Source organism: Dryobates pubescens, chromosome 10 (genome assembly GCF_014839835.1).
Source record: "Dryobates pubescens isolate bDryPub1 chromosome 10, bDryPub1.pri, whole genome shotgun sequence".
Taxonomy (NCBI): domain Eukaryota; kingdom Metazoa; phylum Chordata; class Aves; order Piciformes; family Picidae; genus Dryobates; species Dryobates pubescens.
Genome location: NC_071621.1, coordinates 17133491 through 17157417, shown reverse-complemented (window position 1 = coordinate 17157417; position 23927 = coordinate 17133491). Strand labels below are relative to the sequence as shown.

Below are 23927 nucleotides of genomic sequence, written 5' to 3'. Positions count from 1 at the left end.
AGGCCTTTGGGGGGGGGGGGGGGGGGGGCCAGCGTGGCCTGGGGCAGCCTGGAAGGCCTTTGGGCTGGCCCTAGAACCATGAGAGAGGTTGGGAAGAAAGCATCAGTCCAGGAGCTGAGGTTCCTGAGGTGCTTGCTGGAGCAGTGCTGATGCTGGGGGGGGTCCTGCAGGTTATGGATCCATCTACTTCGAGGGAGAAGTGAACCTGACCAACCTCAACCTGGACGAGATCGTCCACATCCGCCGCAAGGAGGTCATCGTCTACCCTGACGATGAGAAGAAGCCTCCCATTGGGGAGGGTCTGAACAGGTGAGCCTGGGGGGCAGCCTCGAGCCTTTAGTCACCTTCCTGAGTCTGGAGGTACCTCCTAAGAGCTCGCCACCAGGGTTAAGACCTCACCTGTGGGGACAGCTTTGAGCCTTTAGTCACCTTCCTGAGTCTGGAGGTACCTCTGAAGAGCTCTCCACCAGGGTTGTGCCCCCAGCTGACATGAGACCTCACCTGTGCAGATACCTTCAGTCCTTAGATCATCTTGAGTCTGGAGGTACCTCCTAAGAGCTTGCCACCAGGGTTGTGATGTCACCTGTGGGGACATCTTTAAGCCTTCAGTCACCTTCTTGAGTCTTGGAGGTGCCTCCTGAGAGCTCTCCCCCGGAGCTGTGCCCTCAGCTGCCATCCCTGAAGGACCTCCAGAGGGTCCTTGGCCAGGAGACCAGCTGGAGCCTCCAGCTTCAGCCTCAGCCAGCTGTTGACTTCTCCTCCTTTGGTTGCCTCCCTTCAGACGTGCTGAGGTCACCCTGGATGGTGTGTGGCCCACAGATAAGACCTCCAGGTGCCTGATCAAGAGCCCAGAACGCTTGGTGGAGATGAACTATGAGGGCAGGCTGGAGTCGGTGTCCCGCAAGCAGGGAGCTCGCTTCAAGGAGTATCGCCCAGAGACAGGCTCCTGGGTCTTCAAGGTGAGCTCCTGGGCCTCCAAGGCATCCCCTCAGCCCCTTGCAGGGCTCTGGAGATGTGGTGTTGAAGGCCATGGGGTTGGTTGGATGGTGGTAGTGAGCTTGGGGAGGGAGTTGGGTTTGGGTGGTCTTCAAGGACTCTTATCTGAAGTGAGAACCTGCTGAGGAGCTCCAAACCTTCTCTGAACTGTGCCCAGTGTGGTGGTGGTGGTGGGAAGGGACCTCTGGAGCTCCCCAAGGCTAAGCCCATGCGACTCCAGCAGGGCACCCCCAGGAGCACAGTGGCCAGGAGGGGGTTGGAAGCTCTCCACAGAAGAGCTCCACAACCTCTCTGGGCCTCCTGCTCCTGGCCTCTCCAGGCATTCTCCTGATGGTCAGGTGGAACCTCAAAGCCAACCAAGGTTCTCCTGATGTACTTTGTCCTCAAGAAGGCTGAAGGTGGAACTTCCTTAGAACTTACAATTTGAGGTTGCATCTGGAATCCTGGGGGCAGGGTTGGGCCCTCCCTGCCAGGAGGACCTTGAGGGCTGGGGCAGGGCCAGAGCAGGGCAAGGAAGCTGGGGAGGGGTCTGGGGAAGGAGGAGAAGGCTGTGGAGAAGTTGTGAGGAGCAGCTGAGGGAGCTGGGGGGGTTGAGGCTGCAGCAGAGGAGGCTGAGGGGAGACCTTGTGGCTCTCTGCAGCTCCCTGAGAGCAGCTTGCAGCCAGCTGGGGCTCAAGGGCTGCTCCTGAGGGCTGGGCCAAGAGGAGATGGCCTCAGGTTGTGGCAGGGGAGGTTGAGCTTGGCCCTGAGGAACAATTGGTGCCCCTTGAGGGGTGCCCAGGCCTGTGGCAGGCTGCCCAGGGCAGTGGTGGAGTGCCCATGGCTGGAGGGGTTGGGAAGCTGTGGAGCTGTGGTGCTGAGGGCCATGGGGTGGTGGTGCTGGGGCCATGCTTGGACTCCATCCCCTTCAAGGTCTCTTCCAACCTTAACCACTCCATGATTCTCTTCCCTGTAGGACAATCCATCCTCACCACACTGAGCTTTGCAGGTGACCCCAGGCCCTTTTGGGTCTGCCCCAAAGTCCTTCTAGAGGACCTAAGGCTCTTTGGGGTCACCTCAAAGCTTTCCAGCTCAGCCCAGGGCCCTTCTGGGCCTCCCAGGGGTGGGGACATCTGTCCCAGCTGGTTGTCAGGAGCCACTTCTGAAAGACCTCCAATATCTCTCCACCCTTTGACCTCTCTTTGTCCTTCTGCTCCCACAGGTTGCTCACTTCTCCAAGTATGGCCTGCAGGACTCAGATGAGGATGAGGAAGATAACTCTTCCAAGGTGGACACCAAGAAGCTCAAAACCACTCCCATGCCACCTCCAGGACTTCTCCCACCCCAACAAATGACCCTCAATGGCAAACCAACCCCTCCAGCTCAGGTAGGATGGGAAGAAGATGACCTCCAACAGGGGAAGTCACCGTGGAAGGTGGAGAAGGAACTGGTCCCAGGGGTAGGGGTTGGAGAAAGAAGAAACAGAGCAGCACCTGGGGCCAACTGAGAAGCTCTTCTGACCCCCTGATGAGTGGTGGCATGGCCTTGGTGGTTGAGACCCTTCCATGCTGAGGGTGTGGTGGGTTGGGAGGCTTGGAAGGTGGCTTGGAGAGGTTTGCCACACATCTGGAAGTCAGCTTGGGCTTGGGAGAACGGTGTGGAACCTGTCCAGGTTGGACAAAGATCTTCAAGGGCATGGAGTCCAACCAGGAGATCCATGGCAGAGATCCACCAGGATGATGATGTCAAGAGGAATCTGGGGATGGGTTGATGAAGACCTTGAAAGTGATGGAGGCCAAGCAAGGCCCCATGGAGAAGCTTCTCCACCCCTGGGGAGGGCCTTCTCCTCCTCCTTACCTCCCCACCCCTGGGGAGGACCACCTTCTCCTCCTCCATGGGGTTGTGGTTCTGGGGCAGTGCTGGGGCCTTGCTTGAACTCCATCACCTTCAAGGTCTTCTCTGGCCAATTCAATTCCATGATTGTGGTTGGAAGAGATCTCCAGGATCAGTGCCCCAGCACCACCACCCCGTGGCCCTCAGCACCACAGCTTCCCAACCCCTCCAGCCATGGGGACTCCACCACTGCCCTGGGCAGCCTGCCACAGGCCTGGGCACCCCTCAAGGGGCACCAATTGCTCCTCAGGGCCAAGCTCAACCTCCCCTGCCACAACCTGAGGCCATCTCCTCTTGGCCCAGCCCTCAGGAGCAGCCCTTGAGCCCCAGCTGGCTGCAAGCTGCTCTCAGGGAGCTGCAGAGAGCCACAAGGTCTCCCCTCAGCCTCCTCTGCTGCAGCCTCAACCCCCCCAGCTCCCTCAGCTGCTCCTCACAACTTCTCCACAGCCTTCTCCTCCTTCCCCAGACCCCTCCCCAGCTTCCTTGCCCTGCTCTGGCCCTGCCCCAGCCCTCAAGGTCCTTCTGGCAGGGAGGGCCCAACCCTGCCCCCAGGCTTGCAGCTGTGGGCTCCCCAGTGCCCGGCCCAGGGCTTCTCAGCCCAGGTTGACCTTTGGAAGCTCTGGGTGGTGTGGAAGCACTCCCCAGGAGATACAGGAGGCCCCAGGATGCTCAAAACTTCCTCTTTCATGGTCACATCCAAAGGCTGAGAGGAGATGGCTTCAAGCTGCCCCAGGCAAGGAGGTTCAGGTTGGACATCAGAAGAAACTTCTTCACTGGAAGGCTTCTTAAAGCCTGGCCCAGGCTGCCCAGGACAGTGGTGGAGGCTCCATCCCTGGAGGGGTTTGGAAGCTGTGGAAATGTGGTGCTGAAGGCCTTGGGGGGGTTGGATGGTGATTGGATTCCATGGCCTTGAAAGGATCTCTTCCAACCCAAATGCTTCTAAACTTTGGAAGCTGAAGAGTCACTTTTGGAGCTGAGGTGGCAGCAGTTGGTGACCTTCAAGAGGACATCACCAAACCCATGACTTTTCCTTCTCCATTTCAACCCTGAGGATTTCAGTTGTCCACCTCCATCTCTGAGCCCAAGGTGGCCTCTTGGCCCACGGGGGAGGCCGCCTGCTGATGCCCTCTCCCTGTCCCCCCAGAGCCCAGAGGTGGAGCAGCTGGGCAGGGTGGTGGAGCTGGACAGTGACATGGCAGACATCACCCAGGAGCCTGCCCAGGAGCCTGCTGGAGAAGACAACCTGGCTGAGGAGCAGGAGGTGCTTCCTGCTTCCACCCACATCGCCTCCACCCTGGGGGTCAACCCCTACGCCCTCCAGGTGAGCTCAGGGGCAGAGGCCTCCAGGGAGAGGACCTCTCCTACGGCATCTCAGGTGGTTTCCTTCAGGGGTCTTTATCTAGCAGCTTGTGGTGGGCTTCACATCTAGAGAGGGATCAAAAGTTGGACACCAGGCTGCTGTGTCCCACACAACCTCAGCCTGGTGCTGGTGGGGAGGGACCTTGAGCTCAGCCAGGCCAGGGGCACCCTCAGCAGCTTGGCCAGGGGGGGTTGGAAGCTCTCCAGAGAAGGAGATTCTACAACCTCTCTGGGCAGCCTGGCTCAGGGCTTGGTCACCCTCAAAGATAGAAGTCTCTCCCCATCTTCAGCTGGAAGCCTTCCCTGGGCTGTCTCCAGCAGCTCCCAGGCTCTCTGGGGAGCCCAGCCCCAGGCTCTTGCCCCCCACAGCTCCTTGAGCTCTCACTGAGCATTGCTCAGCTCCCCTCTGGGGCTGCTCTGCTACAGCCTCAGCAGCCCCCAGGGCCCTCAGCTGCTCCTCACAACCCCTCCAGGCCCTTCTTCTCTAGACACTCCCCTCCAACTTCAGACCCCACCCCACTTCTTCCATCCTCCCCTGGACTCTCCAGCAGTTCCCAGGCTCTGGCCTGGGCAGCCCAGCCCTGGCCCCAGCCCTGCAGCTGTGGCTTCCCCAGGGCAGAGCAGAGGGGCAGCAGAGCCTCTTGATGTCCCCCAGGAGATCTTTGGCCTTCTTGGCCACCAGGGCACCTTGAGTCTCCTCCTCTGGAGAGCTTCCAACCCCCCGCTGGCCATGGTGCCCCTGGGCAAGCTGCTGGGGATGCCCCTGGCCTGGGGGAGCTCCAGAGGCCCCTTCCCACCAGCACCATGCTGGGGTTCAGTGGCCAAAGACGACCCTGGGGCCAGTGGTCCTGGTTTGGGGTTTGGTGACAGAACCTGGCAGACCCTGGTGGGCTTCTGTCTGTCCAGTGGGCAAGGAGGGGTTGGTTAGAAGGTTGGACTTGAGGACCTTGGAGGTCTCTTCCATCCTTCATCAATCCATGGACTAAAGCTGAACAGTGAGGAGGCAGAGGGAGCATTTTGGAGAACATCAGTGTTGGAGGTCTTCAGCTCTACCATGACTTGACTCAACCCCACCCTGGGGGGTGGGACTCCATCAACTGCCAAGCTTGGCAGTTCTCCAGACCCTTGTGTCCTCCTCCCCCTTACCTGACCTGTTTCAGTTGATGGTTTGGTGTCCTCCCCAAGCTCTGTAGAAGCTCTTCTTGTCCAAGGAGAGGTCCAGGAGCTTCTCCTAAGCTGTGGCCTTGATTTCTCCTGCCCTCAGATCATGAAAGCATCACTGCTGGCTGATGAAGATGACCTTGATTGGATCCTGGATCGTCATCACCTTGGGAAGCCACCTCTCAAGATGGACACTTCCCAGGAGATCTGTTCTCCCAGGCTTCCTATCTCCAGGTCCCAAGGCCAGAAGAGATACTCAGGTATGAGGGGAGACCACCTGGAGTTGGCTTCTGAAGGTGCTTGGAGCACCTTCTGCTCTTCTCCACCCCTTTCTTGGTCCTTCCCTGCTGCTTTCACCCTTTTCTTGGCCCCCTTGGGACACTTTCTGCCCTTGAAGGTCACACCAGGTTGGACCAGAGGTACCATCAGTGTCCCCCACCCTGATGTGACCTGTGGTTGGTCCACTGTGGCCACCAGCAAAGGGCAGCTCCTGGTTTCTTCTCAGAGACCACCTCTGCACCACCTCCATCCTCTGCCTGGGGGATCTCAGTAGGAAGAACATCTCTGATGGCTTCACCAAGGCCAAGGTCCAACCTGGTGCCCCTTGCATGATCAGTAGACATCCAGAGGTCTTCTTTTGGCCATCTGGACATGAAGGAAGCCTTTGACTTAGTCCCCTCACAACCTGCTCTCTGGATCTGGTAGTTGCAGCTAGAGAGTGGTGGTCAATGGGTTTGATGTCTAGATGGAGATGGGGGACAGGTGGTGGCCCTCAAAGGTGCATACTGGAGAGCAACCCTGGGGAGACCTGAGTGCTGGAGTGCAGCTCTGGAGGCCACAAAACAGCCAAGGAGCTGCTGGAGCAGGGCCAGAGGAGGCCACAGCTGGGCTGGAAGGGCTCTGCTGGGTCCCCAGGCTGGCAGAGCTGGGGGGGCCCAGCCTGGAGAAGGCTCCAGGGAGACCTTCTGGTGGGCTGGCAGGGCTGGAAGGGGCCCAGGAGCAAGCTGGGGACAGAGTTTGGAGCAGGGCCTGTGGGGCCAGGCCAAGGGGGGATGGTTTGGAGCCCCAAGAGAGAAGATCTGGAGTTAGATCTGAGGAAGTTCTTCAGCTGGGGAGAGCCTGGTTGAGGTCAGGCAGAGAGCTGGGAGCTGCCCCCTGGCTGGCAGCAGCCCAGGGCAGGGTGTTTGGGGCTCTGAGCTGTGCTTGGGGCTGTCCCTGCTGGCTGCAGGGGGCTTGGGCTGGGTGACCTTGGAAGGTGCCTCCCCAACCCCTCCTGTGGTCCCCTGACCTTGGAGGGTGCCTCCCAACCCCTCCTGTGGTCCCCTGACCTTGGAGGGTGCCTCCCAACCCCTCCTGTGGTCCCCTGACCTTGGAAGGTGCCTCCCAACCCCTCCTGTGGTCCCCTGACCTTGGAAGGTGCCTCCCAACCCCTCCTGTGGTCCCCTGACCTTGGAAGGTGCCTCCCAACCCCTCCTGTGGTCCCCTGACCTTGGAGGGTGCCTCCCAACCCCTCCTGTGGTCCCCTGACCTTGGAGGGTGCCTCCCCAACCCCTCCTGTGGTCCCCTGACCTTGGAGGGTGCCTCCCCAACCCCTCCTGTGGTCCCCTGACCTTGGAAGGTGCCTCCCCAACCCCTCCTGTGGTCCCCTGACCTTGGAAGGTGCCTCCCCAACCCCTCCTGTGGTCCCCTGACCTTGGAGGGTGCCTCCCCAACCCCTCCTGTGGTCCCCTGACCTTGGAAGGTGCCTCCCAACCCCTCCTATGCTTCCCTTCACCATTCCTCCCTCTCTTCTCTCCTTCTCTCTCTGCAGTGGGTGGCCTCCTGCAGTCCAAATTTGCCAGCCTCCTGCACTCCCCAGCTGCTGCTCCTCAAGCTTTCAAGGCCCTGAAGACACCCAGCAGTCCTCCTCCTCCTCCTGCCCCCTTTCCCAGCAGCCTCTGGGCAGCAGCTCCCGCCTCCCCCTTGGCCGCCCCCTTGGCGCTGCCGCCGGGGCCGCCCGAGGCGCAGGTGAAGAGCGTGGGGGTGAGGAGGCAGCAGGGCCTGGTGCCCCTGGAGATGTCCATCACCTACGGCAAGGGCAGGCTGCTGATGGACATGGGGCTCTTCATGGGGCGCTCCTTCCGCGTGGGCTGGGCGCCCGACTGGACCCTGGCGCACTGCGGGGAGCCGCTGAGCGGCGCGGCCGGCGGAGAGGATCCCGCGCGCGGGGCTCCGGACCGCGGCTTCCCGCCGCCCCCTCTGCCTGCCAGACCGTGAGTGGGGGCTTCCTGCTGCAGGGGGGCCCTGCAGGCCTCACACAGGGCTGGGGGGGGGGCTTCCTGCTGCAGGGGGGCCCTGCAGGCCTCACACAGGGCTGGGGGGGGGCTCCTGGAGGGGGCGCTGCGGAGGGCACCCCCAGCCCTCCTGTGGTTCTGGGCCTGGAGGCCAAGAGCTTGGCCTTCAGAAGGTTGAATTTGGTCATCTTGGAGATCATCTCCAACCCTCCTGGTGGTTCTGGGCCTGGAGGCCAAGAGCTTGGCCTTCAGAAGGTTGAATTTGGTCATCTTGGAGGTCATCTTCAACCCTCCTGTGGTTCTGGGGCTGGAGGTCAAGAACTTGGCCTTTAGAAGGTTGAATTTGGTGATCTTGGAGGTCATCTTCAACCCTCCTGGTGATTCTGGGGCTGGAGGCCAAGAGCTTGGCCTCTAAGGTCATCAAGTCCAACATTCTGAAGGTCATCTCCACCCCTCCTGGTGATTCTGGGCCTGGAGGCCCAGAGCTTGGCCTTCAGAAGGTTGAATTTGGTCATCTTGGAGGTCATCTCCAACCCTCCTGGTGATTCTGTGGCTGGAGGTCGAGAACTTGGCCTTTAGAAGGTTGAATTTGGTCATCTTGGAGGTCATCTTCAACCTTCATAATGATTCTGTGCCTGGAGGTTGAGAACTTGGCCTCTAAGGTCATCAAGTCCAACATTCTGAAGGACTTCTCCAACCTTCTTGGTGATTCTGTGGCTGGAGGTCAAGAACTTGGCCTTCAGAAGGTTGAATTTGGTCATCTTGGAGGTCATCTCCAACCCTCCTGTGGTTCTGTGCCTGGAGGCCGAGAGCTTGGCCTTTAGAAGGTTGAATTTGGTCATCTTGGAGGTCATCTCCAACCCTCCTGTGGTTCTGTGCCTGGAGGCCGAGAGCTTGGCCTTTAGAAGGTTGAATTTGGTCAACTTGGAGGTCATCTCCAACCCTCCTGTGGTTCTGGGCCTGGAGGCCGAGAGCTTGGCCTTTAGAAGGTTGAATTTGGTCATCTTGGAGATCATCTCCAACCCTCCTGTGGTTCTGGGCCTGGAGGCCGAGAGCTTGGCCTTCAGAAGGTTGAATTTGGTCAACTTGGAGGTCATCTCCAACCCTCCTGGTGGTTCTGGGCCTGGAGGCCGAGAGCTTGGCCTTCAGAAGGTTGAATTTGGTCAACTTGGAGGTCATCTCCAACCCTCCTGTGGTTCTGGGCCTGGAGGCCGAGAGCTTGGCCTTCAGAAGGTTGAATTTGGTCAACTTGGAGGTCATCTCCAACCCTCCTGTGGTTCTGGGCCTGGAGGCCGAGAGCTTGGCCTTCAGAAGGTTGAATTTGGTCAACTTGGAGGTCATCTCCAACCCTTCTGTGGTTCTGGGCCTGGAGGCCAAGAGCTTGGCCTTCAGAAGGTTGAATTTGGTCATCTTGGAGGTCATCTCCAACTCTCCTGTGGTTCTGTGCCTGGAGGCCAAGAGCTTGGCCTTTAGAAGGTTGAATTTGGTCATCTTGGAGGTCATCTCCAACCCTCCTGGTGATTCTGTGCCTGGAGGCCAAGAGCTTGGCCTTCAGAAGATTGAATTTGGTCATCTTGGAGGTCATCTCCAACCCTCCTGGTGATTCTGGGCCTGGAGGCCAAGAGCTTGGCCTCTAAGGTCATCAAGTCCAACATTCTGAAAGTCATCTCCATCCCTCCTGGTGATTCTGGGGCTGGAGGCCGAGAGCTTGGCCTCTAAGGTCATCAAGTCCAACATTCTGAAGGTCATCTCCAACCCTCCTGGTGATTCTGGGCCTGGAGGCCAAGAGCTTGGCCTTCAGAAGGTTGAATTTGGTCATCTTGGAGGTCATCTTCACTCCTCCTGGTGATTCTGTGCCTGCAGGCCAAGAGCTTGGCCTTTAGAAGGTTGAATTTGGTCATCTTGGAGGTCATCTCCAACCCTCCTGGTGGTTTTGTGCCTGGAAGCCAAGAGCTTGGCCTTTAGAAGGTTGAATTTGGTGATCTTGGAGGTCATCTCCAACCCTCCTGGTGGTCCTGTGGCTGGAGGTCACGAACTTGACCTCTAAGGTCATCAAATCCCACATTCTGAAAGACTTCTCCAACCCTCCTGGTGGTTCTGTGCCTGGAAGCCAAGAGCTTGGCCTTCAGAAGGTTGAATTTGGTGATCTTGGAGGTCATCTCCAACCCTCCTGGTGATTCTGGGCCTGGAGGCCGAGAGCTTGGCCTTCAGAAGGTTGAATTTGGTCATCTTGGAGGTCATCTCCAACCCTCCTGGTGGTTCTGTGGCTGGAGGTTGAGAACTTGGCCTCTAAAGTCATCAATTCCAACATTCTAAGGAACTTCTCCAACCTCTCTGATGATTCTGTGGTGGTAGGTCAGCTACTTGGCCTTTGGAAGGTTGGACTTGATGATCTTGGAGGTCTTCTCCAAGCTCCATGGTGACTCTGTGGCTGTAGGTCAATAACCTGTTGGCTTTCATCTCCATGTTCCTCCTTCCCCACAGAAGTGGTGGGAGATGCACTTGGGCAGGGAGATCTTCTTCAGGTTGCTCCTTCCCTATCTCAAAGACCTCAACCTTTGTCCCCAGAGCAGAGACTTTCCCCCCAAGGAGAGCCTCAACCAGCAGAAGGTTAGGAGCTTCCAACTTGGTGCCCCAGGAAGCATCTAAGCTGCTGCTGGCAGCACCTCTGCCCAAGCTGGGACACCTCTTGTTTAGCTTCTGGCTTCAACAGCTTGGATAGTTTGGGCTTGAGGAACCTCCTGAAGGCCAAGCAGGGCAAGGGCAGGGTCCTGCCCCTGGGCAGGGACAACCTCCTGCAGCAGCACAGCCCAGGGGGGAGCTGCTGGGGAGCAGCTGCCAGGAGAAGGAGCTGGGGGTGGGCACAAGGAGGTGCCCAGCAGACAGCAAAGAGGCCAAAGGTGCCCTGGGGGGCATGGAGCAGAGTGTGGGCAGCAGCAGGGGCAGGGAGGTTGTGCTGCCCCTCTGCTCTGCCCTGGGGAGGCCACAGCTGCAGGGCTGGGGCCAGGGCTGGGCTGCCCAGGGCAGAGGCTGGGGAGAGGCTGAGGGCCAGAGGAGGACAAAGGTGGGAAAGGGTCTGGAGAAGTTGTGAGGAGCAGCTGAGGGCCCTGGGGGCTGCTGAGGCTGCAGCAGAGCAGCCCCAGAGGGGAGCTGAACAATGCTCAGCAAGAGCTCAAGGAGCTGTGGGGGGCAAGAGCCTGGGGCTGGGCTCCCCAGTTCAAGAGGGTCTGGGAGCTGCAGGAGAGAGTCCAGAGGAGATTCCACCTCAAGATGAGGAGAAACTTCTTGCCTTTGAGGGTGAGCAAGCCCCAGCTGGAGCAGGCTGCCCAGAGAGGTTGTGGAGCCTCCTTCTGTGGAGAGCTTCCAACCTCTCCTGGCCATGGTGCCCCTGGCCAAGCTTCTCTAGGTGCCCCAGGCCTGGCTGAGCTCCAGAGGTCCTTCCCCACCACCATCAGCTCCGTGCTGGGGTTCTCAGATGCCTTGAGCTCATCTGGAGACCTTTCCTGGCCTATCTCCATACCCCTCAACATAGCCCAAATGTTCTATCCTTGATGTCTTCCTCAGAGTCTTGTTGAGTTGATGTTCTCTCCACCCTACCTGAGCTGCTGGCAGGCTTGAGGTGGGGCCACAAAACCTCCTTTTTGGAGAGCTTTTGAAGCACTCAAGTCCACAGGGTGGTTCTTAAGCCTAATTCTGAAGTCTTAGACCATGGAACTGAGGCCTTCAGACCTAGATGTTGACCTTGGCTTGGTGTCTTGATGATGAGATGAGGCTAAGCTCCAGCCCCTGAAGCTTGAGTGAACCCTCACCACGGGTGGTGGAGTCTCAGCTTTGCTTTGGAGACCACCTCCCAGCCCTGGTTTCAGCTTTTCTCCTCCCCTCCAGGCTCTCAGAATCACCTTTCAAGGTGCACCTGGAGAAGCTGAGCTTAGGCCAGCAGAAGGTGGACAGAGCCCAGCAGCTGTACCTCACCCCCCTGGAGATCCAGCTGAGGCACAGCACTGTCCACATGGATGAGAACTGTCCTCTCCTGGCTCCCAACCCAGGGGTTGCTGCTGTCCATGACTATGCCAGCTGGGTCAGGAAGGCCTCTGAGGACCCTGCTGGGGCAGAAGGTGAGGCCTGGAAACCTTCTTATGCTGTGGGAGTGAGGTTGGGCAAGGGTCCAGCTCCCAGCAGAGCAGGTTTGGAACCTCCATGGTAGTGTGCAGGAAGCTGCTGGAGCTTAGAGCCAGCTGGGGCTCAAGGGCTGCTCCTGAGGGCTGGGCCAAGAGGAGATGGCCTCAGGTTGTGGCAGGGGAGGTTGAGCTTGGCCCTGAGGAGCAATTGGTGCCCCTTGAGGGGTGCCCAGGCCTGTGGCAGGCTGCCCAGGCCTGTGGCAGGCTGCCCAGGGCAGTGGTGGAGTGCCCATGGCTGGAGGGGTTGGGAAGCTGTGGAGCTGAGGGCCAAGGGTTGGTGGTGCTGGGCTCATGCTTGGACTCCATCACCTCTAAACTCTCTTCCAACCCAACCCCTTCCATGATTCCTCTTGGCAGCACCAGCTTGGATCTCTGCCATGGAGCTCTGGGGCTCATCCCTCAGGTTGTCTCCTGGCAGCTGTTAGGCTCTGGTGGGACTCCACCCCCTGAAAGCTCTTTTCCCACCCAGGCATTCCAAGATGTCCCCAAAGCCTTCTCCTCTCCTTTTCCCCCCACTCCTGGTGACCTCCATCCCTCTTGCCTCTCTCTCCAAGCCTTCTCCTCTCCCTTTCCCCACTCATGGTGACCTCCATCCCTCTTGCCTCTCTCTCCAAGCCTTCTCCTCTCCCTTTCCCCACTCCTGGTGACCTCCATCCCTCTTTCCTCTCTCTCCAAGCCTTCTCCTCTCCCTTTCCCCACTCCTGGTGACCTCCATCCCTCTTTCCTCTCTCTCCAAGCCTTCTCCTCTCCCTTTCCCCACTTCTGGTGACCTCCATCCCTCTTTCCTCTCTCTCCAAGCCTTCTCCTCTCCTTTTCTCCCCACTCCTGGTCACCTCCATCCCTCTTTTCCTCTCTCTCCAAGCCTTCTCCTCTCCCTTTCCCCACTCCTGGTGACCTCCATCCCTCTTTCCTCTCTCTCCAAGCTTTCTCCTCTCTCTGTCCCCACTCCTGGTGACCTCCATCCCTCTTTCCTCTCTCTCCAAGCTTTCTCCTCTCTCTGTCCCCCCTCCTGGTGACCTCCATCTCTCCCTCTTTCTCCCCACAGCTGTTGTGAAGCATTGGTGCTTGACCTGGACTTTATGTGAAGCTCTCTGGGGCAACCTGAAGGAGCTGGAGGCCAGCTTGGAGGAGCCCAAGGAGTACAGCCTGGCCCTGCAGAGGAGAAAAGCCTTCTCCAGGTGGCTGTCGGAGACAGCTGCTGGCCGCATCCAGCAGGAGGTCTCCTTGGCTCACCACAGCCACCACCTGGAGGCTGTCTTCAGCTACCTGACTGGCAAGAGGGTTGGGGAGGCCTGCAGGGTGGCCCAGCAGGCAGGTGAGCTTCTTGGAGGTGGACAGGAGGGTGGTGGTCCCCCTTTCAGGTCCCTGTTGTGGGGCCTGGAGGTTCTCCCCTCTGGAGGGCTCCCTGGAGGTCCCTTGGTTGAGGTCCCATCTCAGGAGGCTTTCAAGGTCCAGCTTGTTGGGGCTCTGAGCAGCTTGAATCTGGTTGGAGCTGTGGTCAAGATGGTCTCTGAGGGTCCCTTCCCAGCCTCTGTCCTTATCTCCTTCAAGGTGTCCTTCCCAATCCTTCATCTCTTGGGAGTGGTGGTGGGAGGAGATGGTTCCTCAAGTGCTTTGTGGGGGACACCAAACCAAGTCCCAGGCAGCTGTGGCCTGATCCAAGGTCCTGCAGCTGGGTCAGGGCAATGCCAGGCACTCATAGGGGCTGGGCAGGGACTGGCTGGAGAGCAGCCCTGGAGAAGAGGCCTTGGGGGTGCTGGGGGAGGAGAAGCTCAACAGGAGCCAGCAGGGAGCACTTGCAGCCCAGAGAGCCAAGCACAGCCTGGGCTGCAGCAAGAGAAGTGTGGCCAGCAGGGCCAGGGAGGGGATTCTGCCCCTCTGCTCCACTCTGCTGAGACCACAGCTGGAGCTCTGTGTCCAGTTCTGGAGCCTCTGTGCCAGGAAGGATCTGGAGGTGCTGGAAGGTGTCCAGAGCAGGGCCATGAGGAGGAGCAGAGGGCTGGAGCTGCTCTGCTATGGAGGCAGACTGAGAGAGTTGGGGTTGTGCAGGCTGGAGAGGAGAAGGCTCTGAGGAGACCTTCTTGTGGCCTTGCAGGATCTGCAGGGGGCTACAGGAAAGCTGGGGAGGGACTTTTGAGGGTGTCAGGGAGGGATAGGACTGGGGGGGATGGAGCAGAACTAGAAGTGGGGAGACTCAGATTGGATGTGAAGAAGTTGTTCTTCCCCATGAGGGTGGTGAGAGCCTCACCCCTGGAGGTGTTGAAGGCCAGGCTGGAGGTGGCTGTGAGCAGCCTGCTCTGGTGTGAGGTGTCCCTGCCCATGGCAGGGGAGCTGGAACTGGCTGAGCCTTGAGGTCCCTTCCAACCCTGCCCATTCCATGATCCAAGTCCTCCACAGCTCAGCAGGAGCCAAGCTGGGAGCCTGCTGGCTGGGAAGGCTTTTTGCCTGACCTGGAGCTGTTGTCTTTCTCCTCCAGGTGACCACAGGCTGGCTCTGCTCCTCTCCCAGTTGGCTGGAAGCCAACCTGTGAGGGACCTCCTGACCATGCAGCTGGTGGACTGGCACAGGCTGCAGGCTGATGCCTTCATCCAGGAGGAGAGGCTGAGGATCTTTGCTCTCCTGGCTGGGAAGCCTGTAAGTCCCTCAGACACAGCCCCCAGACACCTTCACCACCTTCACTCTGCCACCTGGAACTCAAACACAGCCAGGTGGTGGGCACCAGGAGGGGGGGCAGGGGGAGGGGGAGAAGGAGGAGGAGATAGGGGGAAGAGGGATTCACCTGGAGGGATACAGAGTTGGGTGCTGAGGAACCTCCTGAAGGCCAAGCAGGGCTCTGCCCCTGGGGAGGGACAGCCTCCTGCAGCAGCACAGCCCAAGGGGGAGCAGCTGGGGGTGCTGGGGGACAAGTGGCAGGCAGGAGGTGCCAGCAGGAGCAACTTGTTTGGGGTGAGGCTGCTGGAGAGGCCTGGAGCAGGCTGCCCAGAGAGGCTGTGGAGAGCTTCCAACCCCCCCTGGTGCCATGGTGCCCCCGGGCAGAGCTGCTGGGGGTGTTTTGGGGGCCCCAAGCTGCTGCTGGTGGCCCAGCTGGTGTCTCCCAGGTGGTGTGGGCTGGGTTGGGTGAGCTCCTGCCCCTGCCTGCAGGTCTGGCAGCTGTCAGAGAGGATCAGCATCAACGTCTGCTCGCAGCTGGACTGGAAGCGCTGCGTCGCCGTCCACCTCTGGTACCTCCTCCCTCCCACAGCCTCCATCTCTGCTGCCCTGGAGATGTATGAGGAAGCATTTCAGGTGAGGCTGAAGGAAAGGAGAACATCCTCTGTGGACCTGGAGGCTGGCACAGGTTGCCCAGGGAGGTGGTGGCAGCCTCATCACTTGGAGGCTTTTAAAGGCCAGGCTGGAGGTGGCTGTGAGCAGCCTGCTCTGGTGTGAGGTGTCCCTGCCCATGGCAGGGGGGCTGGCACTGGCTGAGCTTTGAGGTCCCTTCCAACCCTGACCTCTCAGTGCTCAGTTTGCTGGCTGGGATGTGGAGTTGCTCTGGAGGGGCAGGAGAGAGCTACAGAGGGGCTGGAGCCATGAGGGAGGGCACCAAGCAAGCCCAGGAAGGCTCCAGGCTGGGGGCAGAGGGGCTGGGAAGTGCCTGGGAGGAAAGGCCTTGGGGGGGATGGTGGCAGAGGCTGGAGAGGAGCCAGGGGGTGCCCAGGGGGACAAGGAGGGCAGCAGCAGCCTGGGCAGCAGCAGCAATGGTGTGGGCAGCAGGAGCAGGGCAGGGATTGTGTCCCTGGGCTGGGCACTGGGGAGCCCACAGCTGCAAGCCTGGGGGCAGGGTTGGGCCCTCCCTGCCAGGAGGACCTTGAGGGCTGGGGCAGGGCCAGAGCAGGGCAAGGAAGCTGGGGAGGGGTCTGGGGAAGGAGGAGAAGGCTGTGGAGAAGTTGTGAGGAGCAGCTGAGGGAGCTGGGGGTCCATCAAGTTTTGGGGGTGGTTCTCAGCTGGGGACAGAGAATGGGAGAGCTGCTGGACCTCCACACACAACAGTCTCCACCTGGCTTGGGTTGAAGCTCCCAAAGGCCTTTTGGGGTTGAGATGTCTCTTGGTGGAGATGTTTGATGCTTTGGTGTCCCTCCCTCTTGGCTCCAGAACACCCCAGCCAATGAAAAATATGCCTGCTGCCCCCTGCCTCCATACCTGGAGGACTCTGGTTGTGTCCTAGAAGATGAAGATCAGGGAGGAAGACCTCTGAGAGATGTTTCCTTCCACCTATTGAAGCTCTACAGTGACAGGTGGGTGCTCCCTACCCCACATAAGATCTTCCCAGACGACTTCTTGAGCCACCAGCCAGGCCCTGAACTCCTCCCTACCCCCAAGGGCTTTCAAACCACCTTTAGGCTTCACTCAACCCCTTGGAAGCAGCCCAGAAATCAACCTTCCATGTGATGGTCTTGGTGGCAGTGCTGGAGGAGATAGAAGTGAAGCTCTGGAGAACATTCCTTGGGTTCTTTCTTCCATGTCTGGAGAGGGCAACCTTCTGTTGTTCTTCATCCTGGGTGGCTTTTTGGAGGCCCTTGAGGGATCTCCAGGGGGTTAAAAAGGAGGAAGGAAAGGTGGTGGTAGGAGAGCCACCCCTGGGAGAGCCACTACCCAGAGAGGGAATCATTGGAGGTGGCTGAAGGTGCCCAGTCCATGCCCTGGCCTCTGAAGGGCCCTTCCAACCTGTGCCATGGCCTCTGAAGGTGCCCCCAGCCCCACCCCTGCCATGCTGCCCTGGCCCCTGAAGGTGCCCCCAGCCCCACCCCTGCCATGCTGCCCTGGCCCCTGAAGGTGCCCCCAGCCCTGCCATGCTGCCCTGGCCCCTGAAGGTGCCCCCAGCCCTGCCATGCTGCCCTGGCCCCTGAAGGTGCCCCCACCCCCACCCCTGCCATGCTGCCCTGGCCCCTGAAGGTGCCCCCAGCCCCACCCCAGGCTGGATGTCCTTCCTCCCTCCCTGCAGGCACTACGACCTCGAGCAGCTGCTGGACCCCCGGAGTGTGACCTCAGACCCCCTGGACTACCGCCTCAGCTGGCACCTCTGGGTGGTCCTCAGAGCCCTCAACTTCTCCCACCTGTCCCAGCAGGGCCAGGGGGTGTTGAGTGCAGGCTATGCTGCCCAGCTGGAGAGCCAAGGTCTCTGGCACTGGGCCATCTTCATCCTCCTCCACCAGCCTGACACCAAGTGAGTAGGTCCCCCAGAGCCTCCTTCAGCTCCTCCCAGCCTGCTCCTGGCCCCCCTTCTATGAGGGGAAGGGCTTGGCAGGACCTTGCAGAGCTCTATCTCCCTGCAGCCAGCAGGGACAGCCCCAGGCAGAGCTCAGAGCCCCAGACAGCCTGCCCTGGGCTGCTGCCAGCCAGGGGGCAGCTCCCAGCTCTCTGCCTGACCTCAACCAGGCTTTCCCCAGCCTTCTGCTCAAGAACTTCCTTAGATCTACTCCAGATCTTCTCTATTGGAGCTCCAAACTCTGTCCCCAGCTTGCTCCTGGGCCCCTTCCAGCCCTGCCAGGCCACCAGAAGGTCTCCCTGGAGCCCTTCTCCAGGCTGGGTCCCCCCAGCTCTGCCAGCCTGGGGACCCAGCAGAGCCCTTCCAGCCCTCCCAGCACAGCTGTGGCCTCCTCTGGCCTTGCCCCAGCAGCTCCCTGCCTGTGCTGAGCCCTCCAGAGCTGCCCCAGCCCTCAGGAGGAGGTCTCCCTGGGGCTGCTCTTCACCCCTCCATGCCCTGGAGATGCAGCTGATTGCTTCCAGGCTGTGAGGTGAACTTTGGAGCTGGAGAGGATCCAGCCCCCCTCTCCCCAGGTCTCTCCTCCACCTCTCCTGCAGCAGAGACCTTCCCTGGCTGTCCTACCCCAGAGCTTTTGGCTGTTGGCCATCAGCCACCCAAGCCTCCATTCTGAGAGGTCTCCCCCTGGAGCCCCCCACCCCTTTTGCTTTGCTGCTGGAGCCTAACCCCTCCCTGCCCTCTCTTTGTGTCCCCAGCCTGAGGGAGAAGGCTGTGAGGGAGCTGCTCAGCCGCCACTGCCAGCTGCAGGAGAGCTCAGAGGCCTGGGCCCAGGAGACCTTCCTGACTCAGAGGCTCTGTGTGCCCCCAGCCTGGATCCACGAGGCCAAAGCAGTCAGGGCCAGGATGGAAGGGGACAAGCACAAGGAAGCCTTCTTCCTCTTCAAGGCTGGGCACTGGAACCAGTGCCACAAGCTGGTGGTCAGGTACCTGGCTTCAGGTGAGCCTCTTCTCTGGCTGCTGCTGGGCCCAAGGGTCTCCTCCTCATCCTCTCCAGGGAGGAGGTAAAGGATTGGTAGGCAGCTGCTGGGGGCTTCAAAACAGCTTTTGCTGCAGGGGGCAGTGGAGGACCTGCAAGCCTGTAGGGAACCTTCTCCTCCTCATGGAGAAGCTTCTCCACCTCTGGGGTAGACCTCCTCCACCTCCTTCCCTGTGCAGGACCTCCTTCTCCTCCTCTTTCCCTCCCCACCCCACCCCCTGGAGGACATCCTCATGCCAGAGGTTGCTGATGCCAGATGATGCCAAGGGCCAGGTGCTGCACATTGGCCACAGCAACCCCAGGCAGTGCTGCAGGCTGGGGTCAGAGTGGCTGAGAGCAGCCAGGCAGAGAGGGACCTGGGGGTGCTGGTTGAGAGTAGGCTGAACATGAGCCTGCAGTGTGCCCAGGGGGCCAAGAAGGCCAATGGCATCCTGGCCTGCATCAGGAGCAGTGTGGCCAGCAGGAGCAGGGAGGTCATTCTGCCCTGTACTCTGCACTGGTTAGGCCACACCTTGAGTGCTGTGTCCAGTTCTGGGCCCCTCAGGTGAAGAAGGACATTGAGATGCTGGAAGGTGTCCAGAGAAGGGCAACAAAGCTGGGGAGGGGTCTGGAGCACAGCCCTGGGAGGAGAGGCTGAGGGAGCTGGGGTTGCTTAGCCTGAAGGGAGGCTGTAGCCAGCTGGGGGTTGGCCTCTTCTCCCAGGCAAGTAGCACCAGAACAAGAGGACACAGTCTCAAGCTGTGCCAGGGGAGGTTTAGGCTGGAGGTGAGGAGAAAGTTCTTCCCAGCAAGAGAGATTTGCCATAGGGATGTGCTGCCCAGGGAGGTGGTGGAGTCCCCATCCCTGGAGGTGTTCAGGAGGAGACTGGATGTGGCCCTTGGTGCCATGGTTCAGTTGTTTAAGTGGGTTGGATTGGTTGATGGGTTGGACACAGTGATCTTGAAGGGCTCTTCCAACCTGGTTTCTTCTATTCAGGGTCCTCCTGGCAGGGAGGGCCCAACCCTGCCCCCAGGCTTGCAGCTGTGGGCTCCCCACTGCCCAGCCCAGGGGCACAATCCCTGCCCTGCTCCTGCTGCTGCCCTCCTTGCCCACCTGGGCACCCCCTGACCCTGTCTGGTGATGCTCAACCATTCCAGGCCTCTCCCTGAGGGCACCAGCAGCAGCTTGGCCTCCTAGCCACCAAGGCTGGGGAGGTGGCAGGAGGGAGTTTGCTTGGCCCTTCATCTCCTTGTCCTCCTCAGATGCCATCATCAATGAGAACTACAAGTACCTGAAGGGCTTCCTGGAGGATCTGGCCCCAGCAGAGAGGAGTTCCCTGATCCAGGACTGGGAGGTGGCAGGGTTGGTCTACCTGGACTACATCCATGTCATGGAGATGGTGGAGAGGATCCAGCAGGTACCAGCTGCAACCTCTGCTGGGCTTGGCTTCAGCTGCAGAAGCCTCCTCCAGCTTCTTAAGCTCACTGCTCAGCAGCTCTGAGCAGCAGAGCTCAAGAGGTGGCCTCTGTCCTGCTCTGTGGGGCAAGAGATAGCAGTGAGGGAGGAGAAACCTGAGGGAAGGTGGTTGGGGGAGGCTTGAGAGTCAGGCTTGGGGTGGGTTGGGTTGGAAGGGACCTTCAGAGGTGGTGGAAGCATGGTAAAGGGTTGGGTTGGAGGCACCTTCCAGGGTCATGGAGTCATGGAAGGGGTTGGGCTGGGCTGGGCTGCCCAGGTCAGAGCCTGGGAAGTGCTGGGGAGAGGCTGAGGGCCAGGGGAGGACAACAAAGGTGGGAAAAGGGTTGGGGGAAGGGCCTGGGGAAGCTGTGAGGAGCAGCTGAGGGCCCTGGGGACTGCTGAGGCTTGCAGCAGAGCAGCCCCAGGGGGGATCTGAGCAATGCTCAGCAAGAGCTCAAGCAGCTGTGGGAGGCAAGAGCCTGGGGCTGGCATCTGCTGAGTGGTGCCCAGGGGCAAGGGGCAGCAGGTGGCAGCCAGGAGGTGCCAGCAGGAGCAACTTGTTTGGGGGGAGGCTGCTGGAGAGGCCTGGAGCAGGCTGTCCAGAGAGGCTGTGGAGAGCTTCCAACCCCCCTGGAGCCATGGTGCCCCTGGGCAGAGCTGCTGAGCTCCAGAGGTGCCTTCCCCCCGTGGTGGGCAGCTCCTGGGGGGCCCTCAGGTGAGTGCCTGTGGTTGTCCTTGCAGCTGGAGTGCTCCACCTACGAGCTGGAGAGGCTGCACACCAAGGTGACCTCGCTCTGCAGCAGGGTGGAGCAGCTGCAGTGCCACGGCGCCAAGGACCGCCTGGCACAGTCAGGTATGGGCCCCCCACGGCTCCAGCCGGCCCCTGGGGGCCCCCAGCCGGCCCCTGCTGCCCGGCCCCTGGCCTCTGCTGCTGCTTCTGGCCGGCAGGGCCCCATCCCCCTCCCACCAAAAGCGCAAGCTCGGCCCCCAGGGTGGGAATCGGAGGCTGAAGGTTGGGGAGCAGCAACTTGTGGCTTGCTTTGGGCCACAGGTGGTCACCAAAGGGCCTGTAGAGGGTCCTGGAGGGGTTGGAGCAGGTGAGGAACAACTTGTGCCCCTTGAGGGGTGCCCAGGCCTGTGGCAGGCTGCCCAGGGCAGTGGTGGAGTCCCCATGGCTGGAGGGGTTGGGAAGCTGTGGTGCTGAGGGCCCTGGGGTGGTGGTGCTGGGGCTCTGCTGAGGCCATGCTTGGCCTCCATCCCCTCCAAGCTCTTCTCTAAGCCAAACTGATTCCCTGATCCCCAGTCTGAAGGCTTTGGGGGGGGGGTGGGAAGAGCCTGGGGCTGGCATCTTCTGATAGTGGCCAGGGGCAGCCAGGAGGCACCAGCAGGAGCAGCTCCTTTGGGCTGAGGCTGCTGGAGAGGCCTGGCCCAGGCTGCCCAGAGAGGCTGTGGAGAGCTCCCAGGCTGCCCTGCCCCTGTGGCCCCGGCTGCCCCTGTGGGGATGCCCTCCTCGGGGCAGGTCCCTCCCGGGCGCTGTCCCAGCCCTGCCCTCTCGCCCCCTGCAGAGATGGCCAAGCGCATTGCCAACCTCCTGCGAGCCGTCCTCAGCCTCCAGCAGCTGCCTGAAGCCCCTCCTGAGCCCCCAGCAGAGCTGCAGAAGGTGCCCCTGGGGCTGCTGGCCCCGCACCTGGGCCGCCTGCCCATGCCCGAGGACTACGCCCTGGAGGAGCTCCGCGGCCTCACCCAGGCCTACCTGAGGGAGCTGACTCTATTGACTCACTGAGGGCAGGAGGAGGACCCTTTCCACCCATGGACATCGTCCTCATCAGCCTCACCCTCTTGGCTCCGCCTTGCCCTGCCTTCTGAGGGGTTTCCAACCTCTTCCTGGCCCACCTCGAGCCCGCCGGGGGACATCACCTCGGCCGGCTTCAGCCTGCGCTCAGGTGGAGCCTGCTTGCACCTCTCTGGTTGAAGCCTTCTGGCACCCAGCCTGCTCCCGGCTGGGCTCAAGCATCCTGGTGGGGATAGGTGGCTTCACCTCCTGGGAGATCCTTCTTCATTCCTCCTCCGTGGAGCAGGAAGCTCTCCTCCTTTGGTGGCCCTTGGTGAAGCTTTGGAGCTTGGAGTTGGGGCTTGGATCTTCCCTGCTGCTGGTCTGGAGAAGCTGAGCTCCAGCTGCATCTTCTCTCCTGGCTTCTCCTGAGTGTTGAAGGCCTTCTGAAGGTGGTGCTGGGCTCCTCCAGCTCTCGACCCAAGCTGTGTGGAGAAGCTCCTGGGAGGTGCCAGCTTTCAGCCTGTGCCCTTCAGGCCAAGCTCTGCCCCATGCAGACCCCTCCAGGGTGGACATCTCCTGGCTCCTTGCACAGCACAGGAGCTTGGCCCAAGGAGCTGACGCCTGCCCAGGAGCTCCAAACTCTTCCAGCAGGAAGCCAGGAGAAGAGGTCAGCTTCCTGTGGAGGGCAGATGCTCTTCCTCAGCCTTCTGCTGCTTGGCCTCACCCAGCAGAGTCACCTCCCAGCCTGAGGACCTCCTCCAGAGCCACCTCTGAGCCCTCCCAAGCTGCTTTGGTGTCTCCAGAGCTCTTCTTCCAGCCAGAGACTGACAGACTTGGGGGGGGGGGAGGCGAGGGGAAGAGACCAAAACCAGCTGGGGTTGGGGAGAGCTCTTTTGGCTTTAGAACCAAGGGTGGGTGGGTGGCTGGGGGCAGCCCCCCAGGAGCTGCTTGGGGTGGGAGCCCTCCAAGAGCTTGGTTGGATCTCTCCAGGAGGAGCTGCTTGGGGTGGGAGCCCTCCAGGAGCTTGGTTGGATCTCTCCAGGAGGAGCTGCTTGGGGTGGGAGCCCTCCAGGAGCTTGGTTGGATCCCTCCAGGAGGAGCTGCTTGGGGTGGGAGCACTCCAGGAGCTTGGTTGGATCCCTCCAGGAGGAGCTGCTTGGTTGGAGCTTTCCAGGAGCTTGGTTGGATCTCTCCAGGAGGAGCTGCTTGGGGTGGGAGCCCTCCAGGAGCTTGGTTGGATCCCTCCAGGAGGAGCTGCTTGGGGTGGGAGCCTTCCAGGAGCTTGGTTGGATCCCTGCAGGAGGAGCTGCTTGGGGTGGGAGCCCTCCAGGAGCTTGGTTGGATCCTTCCAGGAGGAGCTGCTTGGTTGGAGCTTTCCAGGAGCTTGGTTGGATCCCTCCAGGAGGAGCTGCTTGGTTGGAGCTTTCCAGGAGCTTGGTTGGATCCCTCCAGGAGGAGCTGCTTGGGGTGGGAGCCCTCCAGGAGGAGCTGCTTGGGGTGGGAGCCCTCCAGGAGCTTGGTTGGATCCTTCCAGGAGGAGCTGCTTGGGGTGGGAGCCCTCCAGGAGCTTGGTTGGATCCCTCCAGGAGGAGCTGCTTGGTTGGAGCCTTCCAGGAGCTTGGTTGGATCCTTCCAGGAGGAGCTGCTTGGGGTGGGAGCCCTCCAGGAGCTTGGTTGGGTCCCTCCAGGAGGAGCTGCTTGGGGTGGGAGCCTTCCAGGAGCTTGGTTGGATCCCTCCAGGAGGAGCTGCTTGGGGTGGGAGCCCTCCAGGAGCTTGGTTGGATCCTCCCAGGAGGAGCTGCTTGGGGTGGGAGCCCTCCAGGAGCTTGGTTGGATCCTCCCAGGAGGAGCTGCTTGGGGTGGGAGCCCTCCAGGAGCTTGGTTGGGTCCCTCCAGGAGGAGCTGCTTGGTTGGAGCTTTCCAGGAGCCTGGTGGGAGCCCTTCAGGAGCTGCTTGCTGAAGGCCTTGGTGCATGAGGGGGGCAGGAGGTTGTGTAAAGGTTTTTATTGAGGAGAAGACAAAAAGGCCAACTCCAAATCAAAGCTTTAGATATTTTCTGTCTTTTGGAGGAGAATAAGGAAAAAAAACCCAATAAAAATAAAAAGTTTATAGAATATGGAGCTGCTCTGCTTCATAGCAGGAGAGCAGGGTGGTGAGGCAGGAGCTGCCCCTTGCAGCATGGCCAAGGGCTCAGGCCCAGCCAGCATGGAAGTGCTGTGTGCTTGCACTCCAGATGCCCTGTTCCATCCTCTTGCCTGGCACTGAGCTCAGGCTGCCAGGCCTGGGATTCCCTGGCTCCTCCTGCTGGCCCTTCTTGTGGATGGGCATCACCTTGGCAGCTTCCAGTCACCTGGGACCTCTCCAGTGAGCCAGGACTGGTGGTAAATGATGGAGAGAGGCTCGGCCAGCTCCTCTGCCAGCTCTCTCAGCACCCTAGGATGGATCCCATCCGGTCCCATGGACTTGTGGGGATCCAAGTGGCTCAGCAGGTCTCTAGCTGCTTCCTCCTGGATCTCAGGGGGATTATGCTGCTCCCTGACCCCATCTGCCAGCTCAGGAGACTGTTATCCTCGAGTCCTCCTGCCTTGCTGCTGAAAATGCA

At 60.4% G+C, this 23927-nt stretch overlaps 1 protein-coding gene across 1 annotated transcript in view; it reads left to right on the top strand.

Annotated features, from left to right (window-relative positions):
- NUP98 (nucleoporin 98 and 96 precursor) overlaps positions 1–21439 on the top strand; it is a 44467-nt gene extending 23028 nt beyond the window's left edge. The window contains exons 18-33 of the mRNA XM_054164901.1: positions 171–309; positions 782–959; positions 2198–2362; positions 4013–4189; positions 5492–5648; positions 7199–7640; positions 11547–11776; positions 12885–13154; positions 14316–14473; positions 14981–15124; positions 15971–16113; positions 16821–17042; positions 17837–18078; positions 19359–19513; positions 20293–20404; positions 21117–21439. Coding sequence (XP_054020876.1) covers positions 171–309; positions 782–959; positions 2198–2362; positions 4013–4189; positions 5492–5648; positions 7199–7640; positions 11547–11776; positions 12885–13154; positions 14316–14473; positions 14981–15124; positions 15971–16113; positions 16821–17042; positions 17837–18078; positions 19359–19513; positions 20293–20404; positions 21117–21334 — 3152 coding nt within the window. The 3' untranslated portion in view covers positions 21335–21439. The remainder of the gene's footprint in view (positions 1–170; positions 310–781; positions 960–2197; positions 2363–4012; positions 4190–5491; positions 5649–7198; positions 7641–11546; positions 11777–12884; positions 13155–14315; positions 14474–14980; positions 15125–15970; positions 16114–16820; positions 17043–17836; positions 18079–19358; positions 19514–20292; positions 20405–21116) is intronic.
- The last annotated feature ends 2488 nt before the right edge of the window (positions 21440–23927 follow it).